Source organism: Scardinius erythrophthalmus, assembly GCF_964197995.2.
Source record: "Scardinius erythrophthalmus genome assembly, chromosome: 17".
Taxonomy (NCBI): domain Eukaryota; kingdom Metazoa; phylum Chordata; class Actinopteri; order Cypriniformes; family Leuciscidae; genus Scardinius; species Scardinius erythrophthalmus.
This window is the reverse complement of record NC_138237.1, coordinates 38,180,828-38,200,003: the sequence shown is the minus strand read 5'-3', so window position 1 is coordinate 38,200,003 and position 19,176 is coordinate 38,180,828. Positions and strand designations below refer to the sequence as shown.

The following is a 19,176-nucleotide window of genomic DNA, read 5'->3' as shown; positions in this document are numbered from 1 at the left end:
GAATATGCAAGTGAGCCCCGCCTCCACTCACTCAGCTCAGAGATCCACTGGTTGATGATCACACGTTGATCTGATTGGTTACAAGGTAGTTTGTGACGTCAGCAACACCAGCGATTTCAAAGCGTGTGTTTGAGACTGTCTTTGGTTCACTGCAGTTTTAAGGAGGAAATATTCAGCAATGCTGTCGACTTATGAATTTACACATGCTTTGTCTTAAAGCATATTAAAAACACCACATAGACATATAAACAACATTAAAGCAACACCAAAGGTTCCTTTGTACCTTAAAATAATGTTTCCAAAATCGTTTCAGTGGTTCATCAACTCGTATCAGGGTGAACGGCACTTCTGCATTCGCTTCGCGACCCTCTATCGGCGATAACCGCACTATGCAAGTTTGCCAGATCGGGTAGCGGATCTGTAGTTCGAATGAGACATAAGAAACTACAAATTTGACTTGCTTTACGGCAAGCGTTACTATAGACCTTATGCGCCAGTGAAACGAGGGCGCCGCCATCTTTAGAATATTGTCTTTTAACTTCCGTTTTTGCGGTCGCTCTGTATATTTCTATGGCGCTGCTGTCCAGGAGTAATTCGCTTTTGAAGTGGATTTACTTAATGTAAAGGTAACGAAAGTTATCATGAGGACTGTAATGTTTAAAGCAGATGTCTTAACAAATGTCAGTAGACCGGGAAGATTTTAAAACGAGCCGTTCATTCATAAATACGCAAGATCGCTGTGAAAATACAGACCGGAAGACGGAAGACAAAAGACAACGAGCCCAGCGCTGAAAAGGGGCGGGGCTACAGAAGGTCTATAGCCGATAGGTGGAGCCTATATAAAAAATAGCAGTTTCTGATGTTGCAATACATCATACTTTCATAAAATCATGCAACACACTCTACCTGGTCTGTGGACATAGTTATTTCCAAAGCCAGTGCTGGATAAACAAATAGCGTGCGTGCGACGGTAGGCTAAATTATTTACGACAGCGGTAACTTTTATGATGACATTGTTGTTTGCATATGATGAATGAAAGTGTGTCTATGTATTTGCCTGTAAGTGTCTCTGTATCTATTTGAAACCGCACTGCTGCCACTTGCCAGGACACTCTTGTAAAAGAGATTTTTAATCTCAAGGAGTTGGTTATCCTGGTTAAATAAAGGTTTGAATGAATGAAATGGACAATTCCACTTCCAACCTGTAGGCGGACCGAAGAGGAAAAGTGCTTTGGTGTTGCTTTAAAAGCTGGATTTTCACCACAGGGGGATTTTAAATAATAGTAAAGCTTGCTCTAAAAATAAAAATCAGTCTTTTGCATATAATAACTACCAATATTCTGTTTTTAGTAAGAAACCAAACTGCAAAATCCAGTAATGTGTTCCAGGTCCAAATGTTTTATTCAACTTAAAGTAACCAAACTGCTAAATCCACAGTATGCTAATCCAACATTTAAAAACGGAAGACTACGTCCACATATTCAAATCTCTCATGCTCTTCCCCGGCACATCTAAAGGTTGTTTCCAATCTCCTTTAGTTCGGGGACAGCTGAAAGAGTTTTGCCATAAAAGGTACAGGCAAGTATGCAGTAATAAAACAATAATGGACAAGATACACATGTGGGTTCACTCGCACAGACGAGACAAACACGAAACGCACCCAAAAGTCTGGTGTCTACCACTAAAGACGTGAAGGGCTCCTACAGCGGCCCTCGAGTGTATTCTTATGTACGGGTCCCTTCTTTCAAGGTTAGTTGGGGTGAAAACCGTGGATCAGGAATGTTGTCAGCTAGCATTAGTGTTTTCTGACGTAAACATCTCTTCCTAGCCAACGGCCAAAAATATTGGTGAAACATTCTGTCACAATCAACACTGAAATAAATAATGTCAATGATGTATTGAAAATACATTTTAAAGCCATTTATGCTCTCCTTTCATTCTGTGTGACCTATAGCAGTGTCTTTCCTTTAGTAAATACACTCTCTGAAGAAGTGAGCCTCTACTAACGCATTATTTGACCGAGTGTGTGTCCTCGGCCAGGTATTCTAAGAGAAACAAGGTTTGTGAGGGGAGGTATTCAAAAGGGAAGAAAAAGAAAAAAAATCAAGTCAGGATTATTGCAATCCTCGGCTTCCTATGCCTCAAACTCCAGACCCAAACCCAGTTTGTGTCCACCAGCATTAATGTTCTTCCCATCCAGAAGAGCAGAAAGGGTCAGCTTAATACCTGAGTGAAGAGATGGGAAAGAGTTAGACAGGGAACATTTACATCCATGAGAACTTACTGAAAGTAAAGGATCAGTTTAGTACAGCAGTAAATTCAGGGTTCGTACAGATACTGCAAAATGCAAGTATTCAAGCACTACTGTTTTGGGTACTTTTGAAGTACTTCAATCAGAGATCTCACGTATCAAACAATGTCTTTATTATCTTTCGAATTCCAAAAAAGGTAAGATAAACAAAAATAAACCAATAAAACAAAATGGTACAAATAACGTGCAGCAGATGCAACTTTAACCATTGAAAGGATACTATGACAAAGACATCGCTTTACTTATTCAAACTGATTTTTCCCTCATTAATATATGATTGACCTGAAGAATGAAAGCTGTATCATATACTTGGATATTTATATGAGCAATATCACGCTCAGTCATGCGAAACGGCTCTATATCTATATCAGATGGGCTGCAGCATTCATTTCATCGATAAAACAATCTTTTCACACAAAATTAAACACTAATTTCACATGTATTTGTTTACTGATTGTCTTTCAATAAATATGTCTTTTCATAAATATGGCTGTTTTCAAGGGTTTCCCAGGACTAAATTTCAAAAATTCAAATTCAAGTACTTCAAGCATTTTTAGCACCTTGTACGAACCCTTACTAATGCTGCATTGGTACATAAACGCCACAAGCCAAATATCTTTAAATAGTTTAAACCAGGGGTGTTCGATGCCCAGCTGAGTTCAGAGTTCATGCACATTAATCCAACAGCTATCAGCCTGTAGCCCAAGACTGGTTTCCCTCTGAAGCGAAGGATGGGAGAGTCCTGGGAAAACTGGGTTGCTGCTGGAAGCGGTGTTAGCGAGGCCAGCAGGGGGCGCTGCTCACCCAGTGTGGGTCCTAACATACAGTGGACGTAGTGTCCGTGATGTCACCCGTCTGTTTCTGAAGAGCATTTTTGAAGCCCAAAGTGGGCGGAGCCGGCCGTCGTTATCTTGGAGCGTGACTCCCGGATAATGGGCAAAGAGGCGGGACGTGAGTGGAGCTGAGGTGCCTGGTTTTAGATTTTACGGGCCTATTTCCTACACATATTTTTGAGGACATGTCAACAATTTGTGATCCAATAAGGCCCTTTTCACAAGATGTAAAATAAGTCTCTGATGTCCCCAGAGTGTGTATGTGAAGTTTTAGCTCAAAATACCCCACAGATATTTTTATATAGCATGTTGAAGTTGTCACTTTTTGAGGGTGAGCAAAAACGCACAGTTTTTGTGTGTGTCCCTTTAAATGCAAATGAGCTGCTGCTCCCAGCACAGAGGGCGGAGCTTGAGTGTGTGATAGAAGCCGGACGTCGACGTCAGCGCTTCGGCAAGCTGTTTCGAACTCCCAAAACGAACTCCAAACGAAATGACGTCACATCAGTTCGTTCTTCGATTTCGCTTAAATCGAAAATAAAATTAAGTCAACCAAAACTGTATTAGTCAGTTAGTCGCAGAAAAAAACAATTACAGTATGTCGGGCAGAAAATCCAAACGTTCGCCTATCATCCATCGACTTAAATATTTCTTATCATTTGAAACGTATGTAGTAGAAACTTTACAAGTCCGTTCGATCTGACATTAACCTAGATAAATGTGCGCTAGTATTAGGCGGATATCCAAGTGTTTGTGCGCAGTGTTGGATCTGACCAATAGTGCGCTTGTCCAGATAACTTTACTGCATGACATGGAGGTGCCAGCGCTTGCATTTTTGGTCATTTTTGGTCATATAAGATAAGAGTAATGCATCATTTGAAACTGTAAAGGAAAACTTTTATTAGTGTACACTCACAAAATCAGAAAAATTTTTGTGCCTTTCTAAAATAAAGAAAACAATCAGGATGCGCTTTCTGCCGTCTCAGTCTCTGTGAACTGGAGCGCTTCACAAAAATGAACCAGAACTCAGCGTCTAGGCCAATTGCCTCCCAGACATGAGAAATAGATCTATAGAAAGCTTTAATTGTTTATTTTTAAACAAACCAATTCAAATCTAAAACAGATGCTCTCTGATTATGTAATCCGCATGAAAGGTAATTTCTCTCTATAGATGCGTTCACTGGAGAGTCAGCATCATCATCTCTGCAGACGACACTGACTCAGAAAACACTAGTTTATAAATAAATCATTAAAATGGCTCCTTGCTATTTCTTCCGAACGTTATACCGAGGTCCTGACTCTCTGAGGTCATTGAAAACCCCAGGATCATTTATTAAATAAATGCAATAAATTCAGAATATTGAAGTTATTAATGGATTTAAAAATAACATTACTTAGCAGCTCCTTTGAACTATTAAGCAATGTTTCAAATGTTTCTAGCAATCCTCCAGATGTTGATCAGCTGGGTTACTTTAGGACTGCAGGTCCTCTACGAGCAGGACTGGACACGCCTGGTTTAAACGGTTGCATATGCATTTTGAACAGTGTTATTAAACTTGTTGCACATAATTTACATCTATATTTACTTACCGGGCTTCAAGGTTTGAGTATATCCCAGGCCGACGAGGCTAGAATTATTCACTTTGGCCTGTAAGACAGACAAAAAGTGTGTGAGTGTAAAAACAGTCATTATGTTCTGGGTAAGACACATAAGAAACAGCAAAATCTACTCTTTTCTTCTAGCTCAGTAAATGCGTTTAAATTCTTAATATTTTTCCATCTCGTAATATTCTGCAGAAGAGAGAAGTGTATCGTATGATTGAATTGGTTTCACATCACAGATTCATATCACATTTTCACTTAGTTACTCAACACACACCGAGAAGGAAGCGTCGGCGTCGATCTGATACTTGGCCGCGATGCCGAAGCGGGTGTTGCTGTTCCCGGCGGTCCAGGCCAGGTTCACCGCCGTCTCCAGGTTATCATTCACTTTCTGGTAAATGGAGCCACCGAATTCTGTTCCATCATTCCTGTGATTAGAAAACACATCATTCAGACACATCTTTTTCATCTTTTCAATTCAATACTAAGCTTTTTAAAACAGTAAATGGCACTAAATTGTCAAATGGTCAAATAGACTGCTCTAGAAGAAAAACACCACACACAAAACTGCCCTTTAAAATCCAGCTTTTAATGTTGTTTATGTGTCTATGTGGTGTTTTTAATATGCTTTAAGACAAACCATGTGTAAATTCATAAGTCGACACCATTGCTGAGTATTTCCTCCTTAAAACTGCAGTGAACCAAAGACAGTCTCAAAAACACGCTTTGAAATCGCTGGTGTTTCTGACGTCACAAACTACCTTGTAACCAATCAGATCAACGTGTGATCGTCAACCAGTGGATCTCTGAGCTGAGTGAGTGAGTGGAGGCGGGGCTCATTTGCATATTCATAGAACCACGCATACTAAATGAGGCAAGAGTGTCGAGTTACATTCAAGATATTTTTTCAAGGCATTTCTTTCAAGGAAAAAAAACATTATTTTAACATATGTTATTTTGATGATCAAATGAGTTTAAAAGATAAAAAGACTGGATCTTTAAAATACATCATGTATGTGTTATCTAGGGTGTTTTTACTGCAGAGCCTTAAACAACTGCACAGAATTAACTCACTCTTTTATTTGAGCCTCAATTATATAAAGAAGTAGGCAGTGACATTAGTGCGTTCCTTCCAGCAGCAAAGCCCTGGACAAATCCAATCGCCAGGGAATAAACAAATATATAAATAACCCACCTTTCTAACCTTGAGCCTGGAAAAACAACACGCATGGAGAACCCTATCCATCTCACTAATGCAGATCCAGCGTTCAGTACGACATCTCACTAATGCAGATCCAGCGTTCAGTACGACATCTCACTAATGCAGACACTGGGTTCAGTACGACATCTCACTAATGCAGATCCAGCGTTCAGTACGACATCTCACTAATGCAGACACTGGGTTCAGTACGACATCTCACTAATGCAGATCCAGCGTTCAGTACGACATCTCACTAATGCAGACACAGGGTTCAGTACGACATCTCACTAATGCAGACACTGGGTTCAGTACGACATCTCACTAATGCAGACACTGGGTTCAGTACGACATCTCACTAATGCAGATACTGGGTTCAGTACGACATCTCACTAATGCAGATACTGGGTTCAGTACGACATCTCACTAATGCAGATACTGGGTTCAGTACGACATCTCACTAATGCAGACACTGGGTTCAGTACGACATCTCACTAATGCAGACACTGGGTTCAGTACGACATCTCACTAATGCAGATACTGGGTTCAGTACGACATCTCACTAATGCAGACACTGGGTTCAGTACGACATCTCACTAATGCAGACACTGGGTTCAGTACGACATCTCACTAATGCAGACACTGGGTTCAGTACGACATCTCACTAATGCAGATACTGGGTTCAGTACGACATCTCACTAATGCAGATCCAGCGTTCAGTACGACATCTCACTAATGCAGACACTGGGTTCAGTACGACATCTCACTAATGCAGATACTGGGTTCAGTACGACATCTCACTAATGCAGACACTGGGTTCAGTACGACATCTCACTAATGCAGATCCAGCGTTCAGTACGACATCTCACTAATGCAGACACTGGGTTCAGTACGACATCTCACTAATGCAGACACTGGGTTCAGTACGACATCTCACTAATGCAGACACTGGGTTCAGTACGCCATCTCACTAATGCAGACACTGGGTTCAGTACGACATCTCACTAATGCAGACACTGGGTTCAGTACGACATCTCACTAATGCAGATCCAGCGTTCAGTACGACATCTCACTAATGCAGACACTGGGTTCAGTACGACATCTCACTAATGCAGACACTGGGTTCAGTACGACATCTCACTAATGCAGACACTGGGTTCAGTACGACATCTCACTAATGCAGACACTGGGTTCAGTACGACATCTCACTAATGCAGACACTGGGTTCAGTACGACATCTCACTAATGCAGACACTGGGTTCAGTACGACATCTCACTAATGCAGACACTGGGTTCAGTACGACATCTCACTAATGCAGACACTGGGTTCAGTACGACATCTCACTAATGCAGACACTGGGTTCAGTACGACATCTCACTAATGCAGACACTGGGTTCAGTACGACATCTCACTAATGCAGACACAGGGTTCAGTACGACATCTCACTAATGCAGACACTGGGTTCAGTACGACATCTCACTAATGCAGATCCAGCGTTCAGTACGACATCTCACTAATGCAGACACTGGGTTCAGTACGACATCTCACTAATGCAGATACTGGGTTCAGTACGACATCTCACTAATGCAGACACTGGGTTCAGTACGACATCTCACTAATGCAGATCCAGCGTTCAGTACGACATCTCACTAATGCAGACACTGGGTTCAGTACGACATCTCACTAATGCAGATCCAGCGTTCAGTACGACATCTCACTAATGCAGACACTGGGTTCAGTACGACATCTCACTAATGCAGATCCAGCGTTCAGTACGACATCTCACTAATGCAGACACTGGGTTCAGTACGACATCTCACTAATGCAGACACTGGGTTCAGTACGACATCTCACTAATGCAGACACTGGGTTCAGTACGACATCTCACTAATGCAGACACTGGGTTCAGTACGACATCTCACTAATGCAGACACAGGGTTCAGTACGACATCTCACTAATGCAGATACTGGGTTCAGTACGACATCTCACTAATGCAGACACTGGGTTCAGTACGACATCTCACTAATGCAGACACTGGGTTCAGTACGACATCTCACTAATGCAGACACTGGGTTCAGTACGACATCTCACTAATGCAGATACTGGGTTCAGTACGACATCTCACTAATGCAGATACTGGGTTCAGTACGACATCTCACTAATGCAGACACTGGGTTCAGTACGACATCTCACTAATGCAGATACTGGGTTCAGTACGACATCTCACTAATGCAGACACTGGGTTCAGTACGACATCTCATTAATGCAGATACTGGGTTCAGTACGACATCTCACTAATGCAGACACTGGGTTCAGTACGACATCTCACTAATGCAGACACTGGGTTCAGTACGACATCTCACTAATGCAGATACTGGGTTCAGTACGACATCTCACTAATGCAGACACTGGGTTCAGTACGACATCTCACTAATGCAGACACTGGGTTCAGTACGACATCTCACTAATGCAGACACAGGGTTCAGTACGACATCTCACTAATGCAGACACTGGGTTCAGTACGACATCTCACTAATGCAGACACTGGGTTCAGTACGACATCTCACTAATGCAGACACTGGGTTCAGTACGACATCTCACTAATGCAGATCCAGCGTTCAGTACGACATCTCACTGATGCAGACACTGGGTTCAGTACGCCATCTCACTGATGCAGACACTGGGTTCAGTACGACATCTCACTAATGCAGACACTGGGTTCAGTACGACATCTCACTAATGCAGATCCAGCGTTCAGTACGACATCTCACTGATGCAGACACTGGGTTCAGTACGACATCTCACTAATGCAGACACTGGGTTCAGTACGACATCTCACTAATGCAGACACTGGGTTCAGTACGACATCTCACTAATGCAGACACTGGGTTCAGTACGACATCTCACTAATGCAGACACTGGGTTCAGTACGACATCTCACTAATGCAGATCCAGCGTTCAGTACGACATCTCACTAATGCAGACACTGGGTTCAGTACGACATCTCACTGATGCAGACACTGGGTTCAGTACGACATCTCACTAATGCAGATACTGGGTTCAGTACGACATCTCACTAATGCAGATCCAGCGTTCAGTACGACATCTCACTAATGCAGACACTGGGTTCAGTACGCCATCTCACTGATGCAGACACTGGGTTCAGTACGACATCTCACTAATGCAGACACTGGGTTCAGTACGACATCTCACTAATGCAGATACTGGGTTCAGTACGACATCTCACTAATGCAGATACTGGGTTCAGTACGACATCTCACTAATGCAGACACTGGGTTCAGTACGACATCTCACTAATGCAGATCCAGCGTTCAGTACGACATCTCACTAATGCAGACACTGGGTTCAGTACGACATCTCACTAATGCAGACACTGGGTTCAGTACGACATCTCACTAATGCAGACACTGGGTTCAGTACGACATCTCACTAATGCAGATCCAGCGTTCAGTACGACATCTCACTAATGCAGACACTGGGTTCAGTACGACATCTCACTAATGCAGATACTGGGTTCAGTACGACATCTCACTAATGCAGATACTGGGTTCAGTACGTACACGTTTGTGTGCAGCTGAAACTCGTCGGTCTTGTATCCGACAGCGAAGTTGCTCTGAGAGATCCGGTTCCTGCCGGCCTCGAAGGTCATCTGGTACCCGGCCAGCCAGCCCTCGAAGCCCACCACCACGCCTCCATGCACTGCGGTGCCGTTGATATCGTAGTCCACGTCACAGCCCAGGTTCAGGTGATCGTGCTGGAAGCTGCTCTTGATCTTCCCGCTCTTCTTGCTATGGGAAGTTACGAAAGAAGCCATGAGAAACGTCAGAAATTCAGAAATGTATTGGTGATTCTGTGCTCCATTTGTGTGATTCGTGTGGAAGAACAACAACAACACTTAATATGAGGAAGTCATCAACTAATATGTGACCCTGGACCACAAAACTAGTCACATGTCGCACGGGTATATCTGAGGCAATAGCCAACAATACACTGTATGGGTCAAAATTATAGATTTTTCCTTTATGACAAAAATCATTAGGATATTAAGTAAAGATCATGTTCCATGAAGATATTTTGTAAATTTCTTACTGCAAATATATCAAAAAGACATTTTTGTGAGTGGATGCAGCACAATCTCCAACATAAATGAACAACTTTAAAGGAGATTTTCTCAATGTTTCAATTTTTTGTGCATCCTCAGATTCCAGATTTTCAATAGTTGTATCACTCTCAAATATTGTCCTATCCTGACAAACCACACATCAATGGAAAGCTTATTTATTTAAAAAAATGTACCCTTGTGACTGGTTTTGTGGTCCAGGGTCACATACAGAGTTAATATACTATTTGATTTTCACGTGTTTAACACTATTGAAGCAGTCCTGATTCAGGGGTTGGACAAGAGCTGCACAATTGATGAAATTGCGATACGGCTTAATGACATAGCGGTTTTCTGTCAAAATGAAAGTTTAATGGTGTAATGTTGCAAAATTAAGAAATTAAGACAGCCATAAATATTGGTATTGTAATTTTACAGCTGTAATGTAAAACATATTTGTAACCTTTTTTAACATTTTTAATGTTACTAATTTAAACTATGATCAAAACAGTAATCTATTTTAATAACAAAAGTTCAAATAAGTGAGCAAATGACAAATATGGGTATCGGCTAACAGTTGTTTATTCAAACTAGTAGCGGCCCAAAACAAAATCCTATCCATGCATCCCTAATAAGGATAATGTTTTATGTATTTGAGGAAATATGTATATTTGTCGTCGAGTCATAGTCAATAGTCTAGTGTCTTAAATAGCCTGAGCAAAGCAATTCATCTTTTATAAAAAAAAAAATTCTAACATTTTGGTCAAATATCAGATATCAATATCAGTACCTATACTTTAACATAACTATACTTTATAACTTTTTATTACATGGCTTGGCTGAATTCCAATATAGAATGCGGTCTGTTATTTCTTTATAACAGACCGCTGCGAAGTATAACAGACCGTTGCCATGAAAAACAGCGCGTTGCTATGGACGCGGAACGGACTATTTTCTTTAGCGGAAGCAATACAATCGTTTTTAAATCAATAACCCCTTTTTAAATCAATAATTCGCGGCAAATTATTCATTTATTTTGTAGGTAGCCATGTAATAAGCGGGATAATGTATAGTGAGCCGGTTGTTATAGTGAATAACAACCCCTTCAGGCTGATTCAAGATCCCTCCGCTTCGCGTCGGGATCCCGTTCAGCCTGTCGGGGTTGTTATTCACTATAACAACCGGCTCACTATACATTATCCCTTACTTAACCTTTATACTTTTTTATTTATTTGTGTCAAATAAATTAAATAAGCATAAGCTTCAGCCGACACCTTTTCGGTCAAGCAACCTTTTTTTTTTCTTTTGAAAATATTGTTTTTCATTTCTATGTTTGCTTGTAAATTGTATTTCTTTTCTTTTCCTTCTTTTGAAGTTGACCGAAATAAACTTAACTAACTAACTAATTTGTAAGTTGATGAAGTGTAACAGCATGCACTTGCTGCCTCAGATGCAGCTGTTCAAATGATGGACAAAACACGCATTTTCCGACATTTGCTGTTCTAAATCCTAGTAACTACATTGAGCTTAATTTTGGTAAAATGTTAATAATATGACATGCAACTGTCTGACTATATGTACTTTGACTTTTTTTTTTTTTTCATTTCCTGAAAGGTAGCGTTTTTGGACATGCAAGTTTTCCACCCGACAGCGATGATATCACACATCTGTCATATAAGTGCCCCGTGTTGCTGCATCTGCATTGGTTATACTGGAGAACAGATGTGGTGAACGAGGCACATACCCAGTGTTTGGAGAAAAGGAGGAATCAAATGTCAACTTCAGCCCTTTGGCCAACTGAGGAAAATAAAGCAGCATTCATGTTAGAAGACTGTAACTCATATCACATCATGTGCACTGGATCAGTTTTCCACGTCTCTCACCTGGTCTTCCAGAGTGATCTCTGTGCCGAGAGTGTTGTCGGTGTTCCACTTCTCGGTGAACGTCAGCCCGTGTTCGGCCCACTTGTACTTGGTCTCCAGTGTTCCTGCTACCTTACTGGTCTCTGTGTTAGCCGAGCCGGAGCTTTTAAATTCCTACAGTAGCAGGAGAACACATGATGGACACTGATGGGTCGATCAGTCAGACCAAACCGGTCAAGTATGAAAAAATGGTGAGTAATCGCTCAATCAGCGTTTCAACAGTGGAAAGATATCAGTAAAACAGCTTGTAAACAATGATTCATAACATCAGAAAAGCCATTCAATATCCATAAAATTGATAGTTGGGTATAAAAATTAACTCTAGAGAGGAGCATATATGAACTATAATCAGGGCACCAGCATATATCAACATTAGGGGCTTTCGCACTGGATAGTTCTAGGAACGAGCCACCAGGATGATTCCCCGAGAACGTTTTCTGGTTGCGTTCGCAGCGCCTGCAGGAACTCTGAAGTGACGTGAGACGCTTGTTGTTGAGACTTTTATTTTGACGTCTCTGAGAACGGCAGCGCTCTCATTCTCCGTGTTCATTAGTGTGTGATCTGTCTATCAGTGCCGTCTCATACGTTATCAGACAGAACTGTTACACACAGAGAGTAGACAGTGATGAAGAGTTATTAGCGTATGCCGTGTGTCTGATGAGCAGAAACACATAATCATGTTTCTCTTGTTCTCCTCAAAGTGCCGTTGGATGTTCTCCTCAGCGTAAAGGTTTAGAGGCTCATCTATCCCTGTTTTACATGTTCGTAGAGTTAGTTTCTGGAGTAAATATATAGGCTATAATCTGTGTTTACAGCTTTTTAAGAATGGCGGGTGTTTCGAGTGTGTTCAGCCAATCAGCGAACACTAACGTCACGGATAGTTCATACAGCGCTGGTTTAGACCGACTCTAGGGTAGGAGGGTTAGGGTTACATTAGTTATTAGCTAAATTAGTTCCTCCATAAGGAGTTCCTAGAACTGAAATCATTCCTAGATCCTGCGGTGCGAACGCGGCAAAATCCGGGATCTTCCACCAATAGTTCTAGGAAAAGTTTCCTCCGGTACAAAAGCCCCTCATTTTCTTTGTTAATAATCATAGATAACCTGGAAACTAGGAGAGACATTGTAAAACATTGAGCCAAGTTATGAAATGCTTTTCAGTCCACAAATCACCATCATTTACCATGGATTTAATGTAGAAACGCTAACTATAACCATGGTGTTGTGGCAGAAAGAGTCTAATGTTTTTACATTATTAATTTCTGGTTCATGCAACCTTTTGAGAGTGAATTTCAAGCACTTTAAGGACTTTCAAGTACTTCTCACAATTTCAAAACACTTCAAAGCTCTAAATATTATCCGATTTAAATGTTTTTTTTAATGTGATAACCAGTAACATTAATGTGATAACATTATTTATTCATCCTTAAAAGATAGTCCCCATTTGTAAAGCTCAGTTTCAAGATCTAGGAAAACTAACTCTTAGTGGCAAACAAACGCTTTTATTCATGAAATTACCAGTATAACCAGTAGATGGCGGCAGAGTACTTATTGACTTATTAGCCATTTCCACTCACTAATATATATTTTTTTGCACAAATTTTGCTTTTAAATTTATATTTAGACATAATGAAATCACTATTATAAAATAACACATCATTCTTTGTCAAAGTATTCTGTAAAATGGGTCAAATCGCTTCTAGTTCTGTCTTTTGCATGCGTTTTGTTAAATATAGAGCAGTTTTACTTTATTATTTTTCTTCTTCTCACTAACATTCAAATATTTAAATTGACTAAAACGGCAACAATGAAAAGAACTAGCTAGTTAAGTTGATTATCTTAAAGGTCCATTGATATCGGCATCAGTTCATACTGCCGTTAACACTTTCTCCGACAAGCGGATGTGACGAGACCTCTTTTTTGTTAGTTCATGTGCGTTCGACATAAAGCCTCGCTTTTATATAATCACTGAAGCTGTCGGTCAGTTCAGTATGATACTATAGAAGAACAGTGGTACATTTAATAAGAGAAGGATATTTAAAAAAATCCCTATAAAAATGAGGTTTTTGCATGTTTCTGTTGTTAACAGAAGTTAATTTCATCTGCATCTTAACTCCAGCTCAGTGCTTTACTGTCAAACGTGCATTTCTAATAAATAAATGCTAACACTTTACAATAAGGTTCATTAGTTAACTACATAAGTTAGCATGAACTATAAATGAACTGCCCTTATACAGCATTATTAATCTTTGTTGATTTCAACATTTACTAATACTTTATTAAATCTTGTTAATGCACTGTGAACTAACATGAACAAACAATGAACAGCTGTATTTGTATCAATTATGATACAACAGTAACTAATGTATTGCTCATGGTTAGTTCATGTTAATTAATACATTAACTAATGTTAACTAATGAACCTTATTGTAAAACTGCACTTATTGATGCAAAACAACAGAAATGTAATAATTAAATACACCTACTCTTCTCAGATGTTATTCTGGAGCCCAGATATTACATATGCACTATATTTTTTTCTTAACCTGTTAGTGATGTCTTCATTTAATTTATGTTTAAAACAAACTGTCATGAAAACAGATCGTTTTAATGTTTATACTTAAACAACGAATTATCCAAATTAAGCACTTAAATATAAACTGTTATAATAATGTGCAAGCTGCCAGGATTCCCTGTATAGTTTACAGCTTCAGTTGAGAGACTCTCTCCCTTGAATGGACACGTACTAAATCAAAATACGAATTAAATCAAGAGCCAAAACTGATTCGTGAAATCAGTGTCAACAACCAGGCCTAAACTCTTCTGTGTCTAAAGACAAAATCCTTTGTCATTTCCAAGTCCTTTCATTGTTGATGGCAGGTTTAAGTGTACGGACATTAACATTCCTAGCTCATACTAACACGAGTAAACAGTCAAAAGGTCAAGTGCTCTATACATGTCTTAGTGTCTACATTAACCTCAGAGCAGATTCTTGCCAAAAAAAGAAAGCATTACAGATTCTGGCTTTTTAAAACTACACATCAGCAGCATTTCAACTGAGTTTGTCCCACAGTCTGATTCTGTGAGTGAAATAGACATCTGAACAGAAATCACGTCAAGCGCTGTTGATTTTGTCCATGATCCACTGTCTACTTACCAATCCATTCTCTGACCTCGTTTTCAAGTCCAACTTGATAAGACCAAAACCTGCAAACGACAAAGACAAGCATCACAAACACAAAACAGCATGAAGAGCGATCAGTGTGTGATCTGACTGACTGTCTATAAGAGTCTATAAGCTGTGGATGTAGTGAATCACTGCTCTGAAAGCACATTACTGAACTGAAGATCCTCGTTTCGCTCCTGAGAGGACCTCAATATCTCAGGGAATCACACATGCACTTTAATAAGCTGCCAGAGACTTCTGACCAAAGCAAGCCAGGGTTTCAGAGAAAGTTTCCACCAACTGTGTGAAACGGCTGATCGATAACATCATGTAATTTCATTATATTATAACAGATGTTCTGTCTGTTTTTGGAGGACTCGCTGTTCAGTCATTCTAATAGACTTCTAATAGAGTGCAACAGTCAGGTTCCTGGAGTAAAAATTCCTTTTCTCCATAGGGGAATTGATTTTTAACGATTTTTTCTTGTGAACCATTAAAGACAAATGGTTACACTGTGAGCTATGAGGTTGTTAACTGATGTTATCTGCTGCTTCTTTAAGTCATTATCCTGCATTATTTCAACTTATTTGTTTTTTATCAGAATTTAAGGTAAAAAACTACAGAAGTCTCTACATAAAGCACTGTGTGTGTGTGTGTGTGTGTGTGTGTGTGTGTGTGTGTGTGTGTGTGTGTGTATATGTGTGTATGTATATATATATATATATAGGGGTGTAACGATATGGATCGATGCATCGATATAACGCCTAACGATACGATGCATCGATTCCACACTTAAAATTTCGATATACACCTTTATTTTGACACTCTCCACATTCTCACGTAACATCCTTCTGCCAAAGCGCACATTTTCGTTTACTCACCAACCGCCTGCCGGTGTGTCTTTATAACATTAATCTCCTCATCTGAAATAGACACCTGACAAGACTGACTAAACCCTAAGTTTTTTCACAAAAGCCGGTTGTCCGCTGTCAAGGCATCGCGAGTTCATGTTTTACAGCAGAGACAAGCAGTCGCACCCTTGTTGGTGAGCACAACACGATAAGTCCGTTTTAGCGACTCAGCGCGCAGTATTCAGGTCAGATGTCACAAGTTGGAGCCTTCTAGACTGAGAAAAGACAGAAAATGTATTTTTGGCTCATGTGGATGAAAGACAACAACTCCCAGAATGCACTTGCTTCGCTGCCCTACGAGGCCACTCCCAAGCCACTCCCACCGGTTACAGAGGGCAGTGTCGGGAGAAATGAGACAGCTAGGCTACTAGTCGACTCGAAACTGAAAAGACGGCATTTTATGGTGAGATCCCCCTATGGGCGGGTTGAGGACATGCGGGACGAGCTCCTCCTACTGGCTGGAGTCTCTCGCCTCTGGACAAAAGAGCCTCAGATGACGCTAAATGACGATTTTATGTTGTTTCCACTGTTATAATGAGAGAAAATCATTTGGTATTGTGCAGATTTGTGTTGTGACTCGTGGAAGTCTCACTATAGTTCAGTGATGAATATGCGTGTGCTGGAAATGGGAAGCCTCAGGTGCCGCTTCTTGAGAAAGTGTAATATTGAACTTTGTGCATCCGCCATTGTCACCGCATGTTAATGAACTCTCACGCGCAAAGAAAAATAATCTCTTCACGTTTTATTTTTCATGATTCTATTTATTTTGTACTTTTTTAAGAAAAAAAGATGCTTTTCAGTTGTGTAGCTGATTGTGACCAAATTTAGTTTTTTATCAGCCCTACAAAATTATGACCTTCGCAAGAGTGCATTCTGTACAGATCACTGAGGGTGGAGCTATGTGAATAGGGCAGAGTCTATCAGCAGTAGTGGGTGGGGCCTATGCTAATAGGGCGGAGTCTGTCAGCAGTCATGGGCGGGGCCTAATCATGTGTGACGCCACAAACACTACAATCTGCAAACGGCTTGTTCTGAGACACTGTTTATGATTTATGGAGATTTAAAAACAAAAAAACGAGGAGTGTGTGGATTTTTACCATTATAGCATTATATAACACTATTAACACACAAACAAAAAAATATCTTTGGTCCTCGCCAATGTTCAAGACATGGTTACAGCCTTAAGGTGCATTCACACTATCAGCGACAAAGCGACAGGATACAATTCATTTCATTGGACAGTGGGTGATTTCCGGCGACACGAGTGACAGTGACCGACTGGATGGGGCGTGTCCAGCGATATGTTCAACTTTATGCAAATGAAGAGACAACCAATAGGAGTGAAGTCAGTGGAGTCACGTGATCCGTCACCCTTCAGTGCCGAGTCCGACCGAGGCTAGATGAATGAGAAGGTTATTTTAGCAGTCAGAAACTGACCTATAATTTATGATATGCGTCCGTGTGCATACGGTGGTCCTCGCCGTGCTGACTCCGAGACTGAATGCTTTCGTGAACCCATAGACCAACATTTGCCCGTTTGCTGCAGTTAAATAGCCGCGATGGCAATGAGCACTCGCTGTTTCTCCTTCATCTTTAATATTCTGCATTTTATATACTGATTCCATTTATATTTAGACTTTTCCTTACAAAATGTTTGTTTGTAGCGGCAAGAAAACAGATTTGTTGTCAACAATATTGGAGTAACATCCGTGAATGTCACTCACAAACATTACTAGGCAACCAGTAGTGGGAACGCCCACTAGCGACCTAACGCCCAAGTCGCCTGTAGTGTGAATGCACCTGTAGCGCTAATATAAAAACAGATGAATTCATACCGTATCCTTTGGTGAAGATGTCCCTGGCAGACTTGCCCAGGTCCACATATGTCGGAGGAACGGCCATTGTCTGCAATGCAGAGAGAGTGTCAGGTGAGCAGGACAGAAGATGGCATAGGTCACGGCAAGGTCACACAGTGAGCGGCGCATGAACACGTGCAAGTGTTGCAAACTGCAGACACATTCACCTCTGTGGCTCTAATGGGCGGAGCTTGACCTCATTAGGGATAAGGTTATGGGTTTAAGCACCGCCCTCTGCATCCAGAGAGGACGGGCTTAACATCAAGCCCCACCCATTGGCTCTGCAGTGAGCAACCTCCCCAAAGATGGACCAATTCAGCCCCGGTGAGATATTTTACACAGCAAAAACCGGCCTAATGTTGGTTGACACATGAATATTTCTCTAAGAATAAGCCAGAGAAGTTAAGCACACAGAGCATATTCCATGCATGAATCAACACGAGCTCTACACATAAAAGCATCAGACTCAGTGGCGCAGGTTTTTAGGCCACCATCAGAGTAGATTGAGGATAAATGAGCACAGAATCACAGCTGTCAGACACTTTCACACATCAGTACCGCAACACTTCAATATGTCCTTTGGTTTGTCAAAGCGATCTGCTTGCGCAGCGACACAATGACAAGAGTCATGCGTGCGCGTTTGCATTTCAATAAAACCATTAAAATGCAATAACATAAACAGGATGAATGCATTTAAACAGCACGTGCACATTTGATCAGGATAGCGCGCACTCGATGCTCATGCACAGACACTGCGAGCGCATTATAAGCATGAGTTGTGGCATTCAGGCCCTGCTCGCGACATTGTTGCGCTTCACCATCACAATCATCATCCCAGAGTCACTAAAACACTAGAGATACAGGCAATCACATTCACCCTCAATGACCCTCACGACTTTATAATCTCCCGCAGGATAAAGGTCTCAGATCTGAACATACCTCTGTAAGGTCGTGAGGAGGACAGCACTCAGCCGAGAGGAGGAGAGACGTGCAAAGAGACACGAGTCACGACAGACTTACACAAGAGAGCGTACGCAAACTGCGCCGCGCATGCGCAGTAATCCGGAGCATCATCAGCAGATTCCTTTTTTTTTTTTTTTATCAGCGGATTTTGGATTCCAGATCATCACACACCCGGATAGTTCTATAATAGAGATAGAGAGTTTCCTGGTCTGCCAGCATGTGTTGATTCTTTGCACAGAATATGACAGATAATGAATCCAGTTTACAGAATAATTAAGCTACTACGAAATACCAAT

General features: G+C 41.0%; 1 protein-coding gene across 1 annotated transcript; it reads right to left on the bottom strand.

Annotated features, from left to right (window-relative positions):
- Nucleotides 1-1,378: 1,378 nt before the first annotated feature.
- On the bottom strand, nt 1,379-19,061 carry vdac1 (voltage-dependent anion channel 1). Its single transcript, XM_081390960.1, has 9 exons — nt 18,857-19,061; nt 17,897-17,966; nt 15,142-15,191; nt 11,947-12,099; nt 11,808-11,860; nt 9,525-9,752; nt 5,021-5,171; nt 4,732-4,789; nt 1,379-2,226 (listed from the first exon to the last, which is right to left on the bottom strand). Exons 2-9 carry the CDS (start codon nt 17,961-17,963, stop codon nt 2,135-2,137), a joined length of 852 nt encoding a protein of 283 aa, XP_081247086.1. The 5' UTR covers nt 17,964-17,966; nt 18,857-19,061; the 3' UTR covers nt 1,379-2,134.
- Nucleotides 19,062-19,176: the final 115 nt, after the last annotated feature.

Excerpts from the sequence above, each read along its gene's own strand:
- vdac1 (XM_081390960.1), bottom strand. The coding sequence starts at position 17,963 with ATGGCCGTTCCTCCGACATATGTGGACCTGGGCAAGTCTGCCAGGGAC. Across the intron at positions 15,192-17,896 it reads CATCTTCACCAAAGGATACG|GTTTTGGTCTTATCAAGTTG; the intron begins GTATGAATTCAT and ends TGTCGTTTGCAG. Across the intron at positions 9,753-11,807 it reads TCCTTTTCTCCAAACACTGG|CAAGAAGAGCGGGAAGATCA; the intron begins GTATGTGCCTCG and ends AACTTCCCATAG.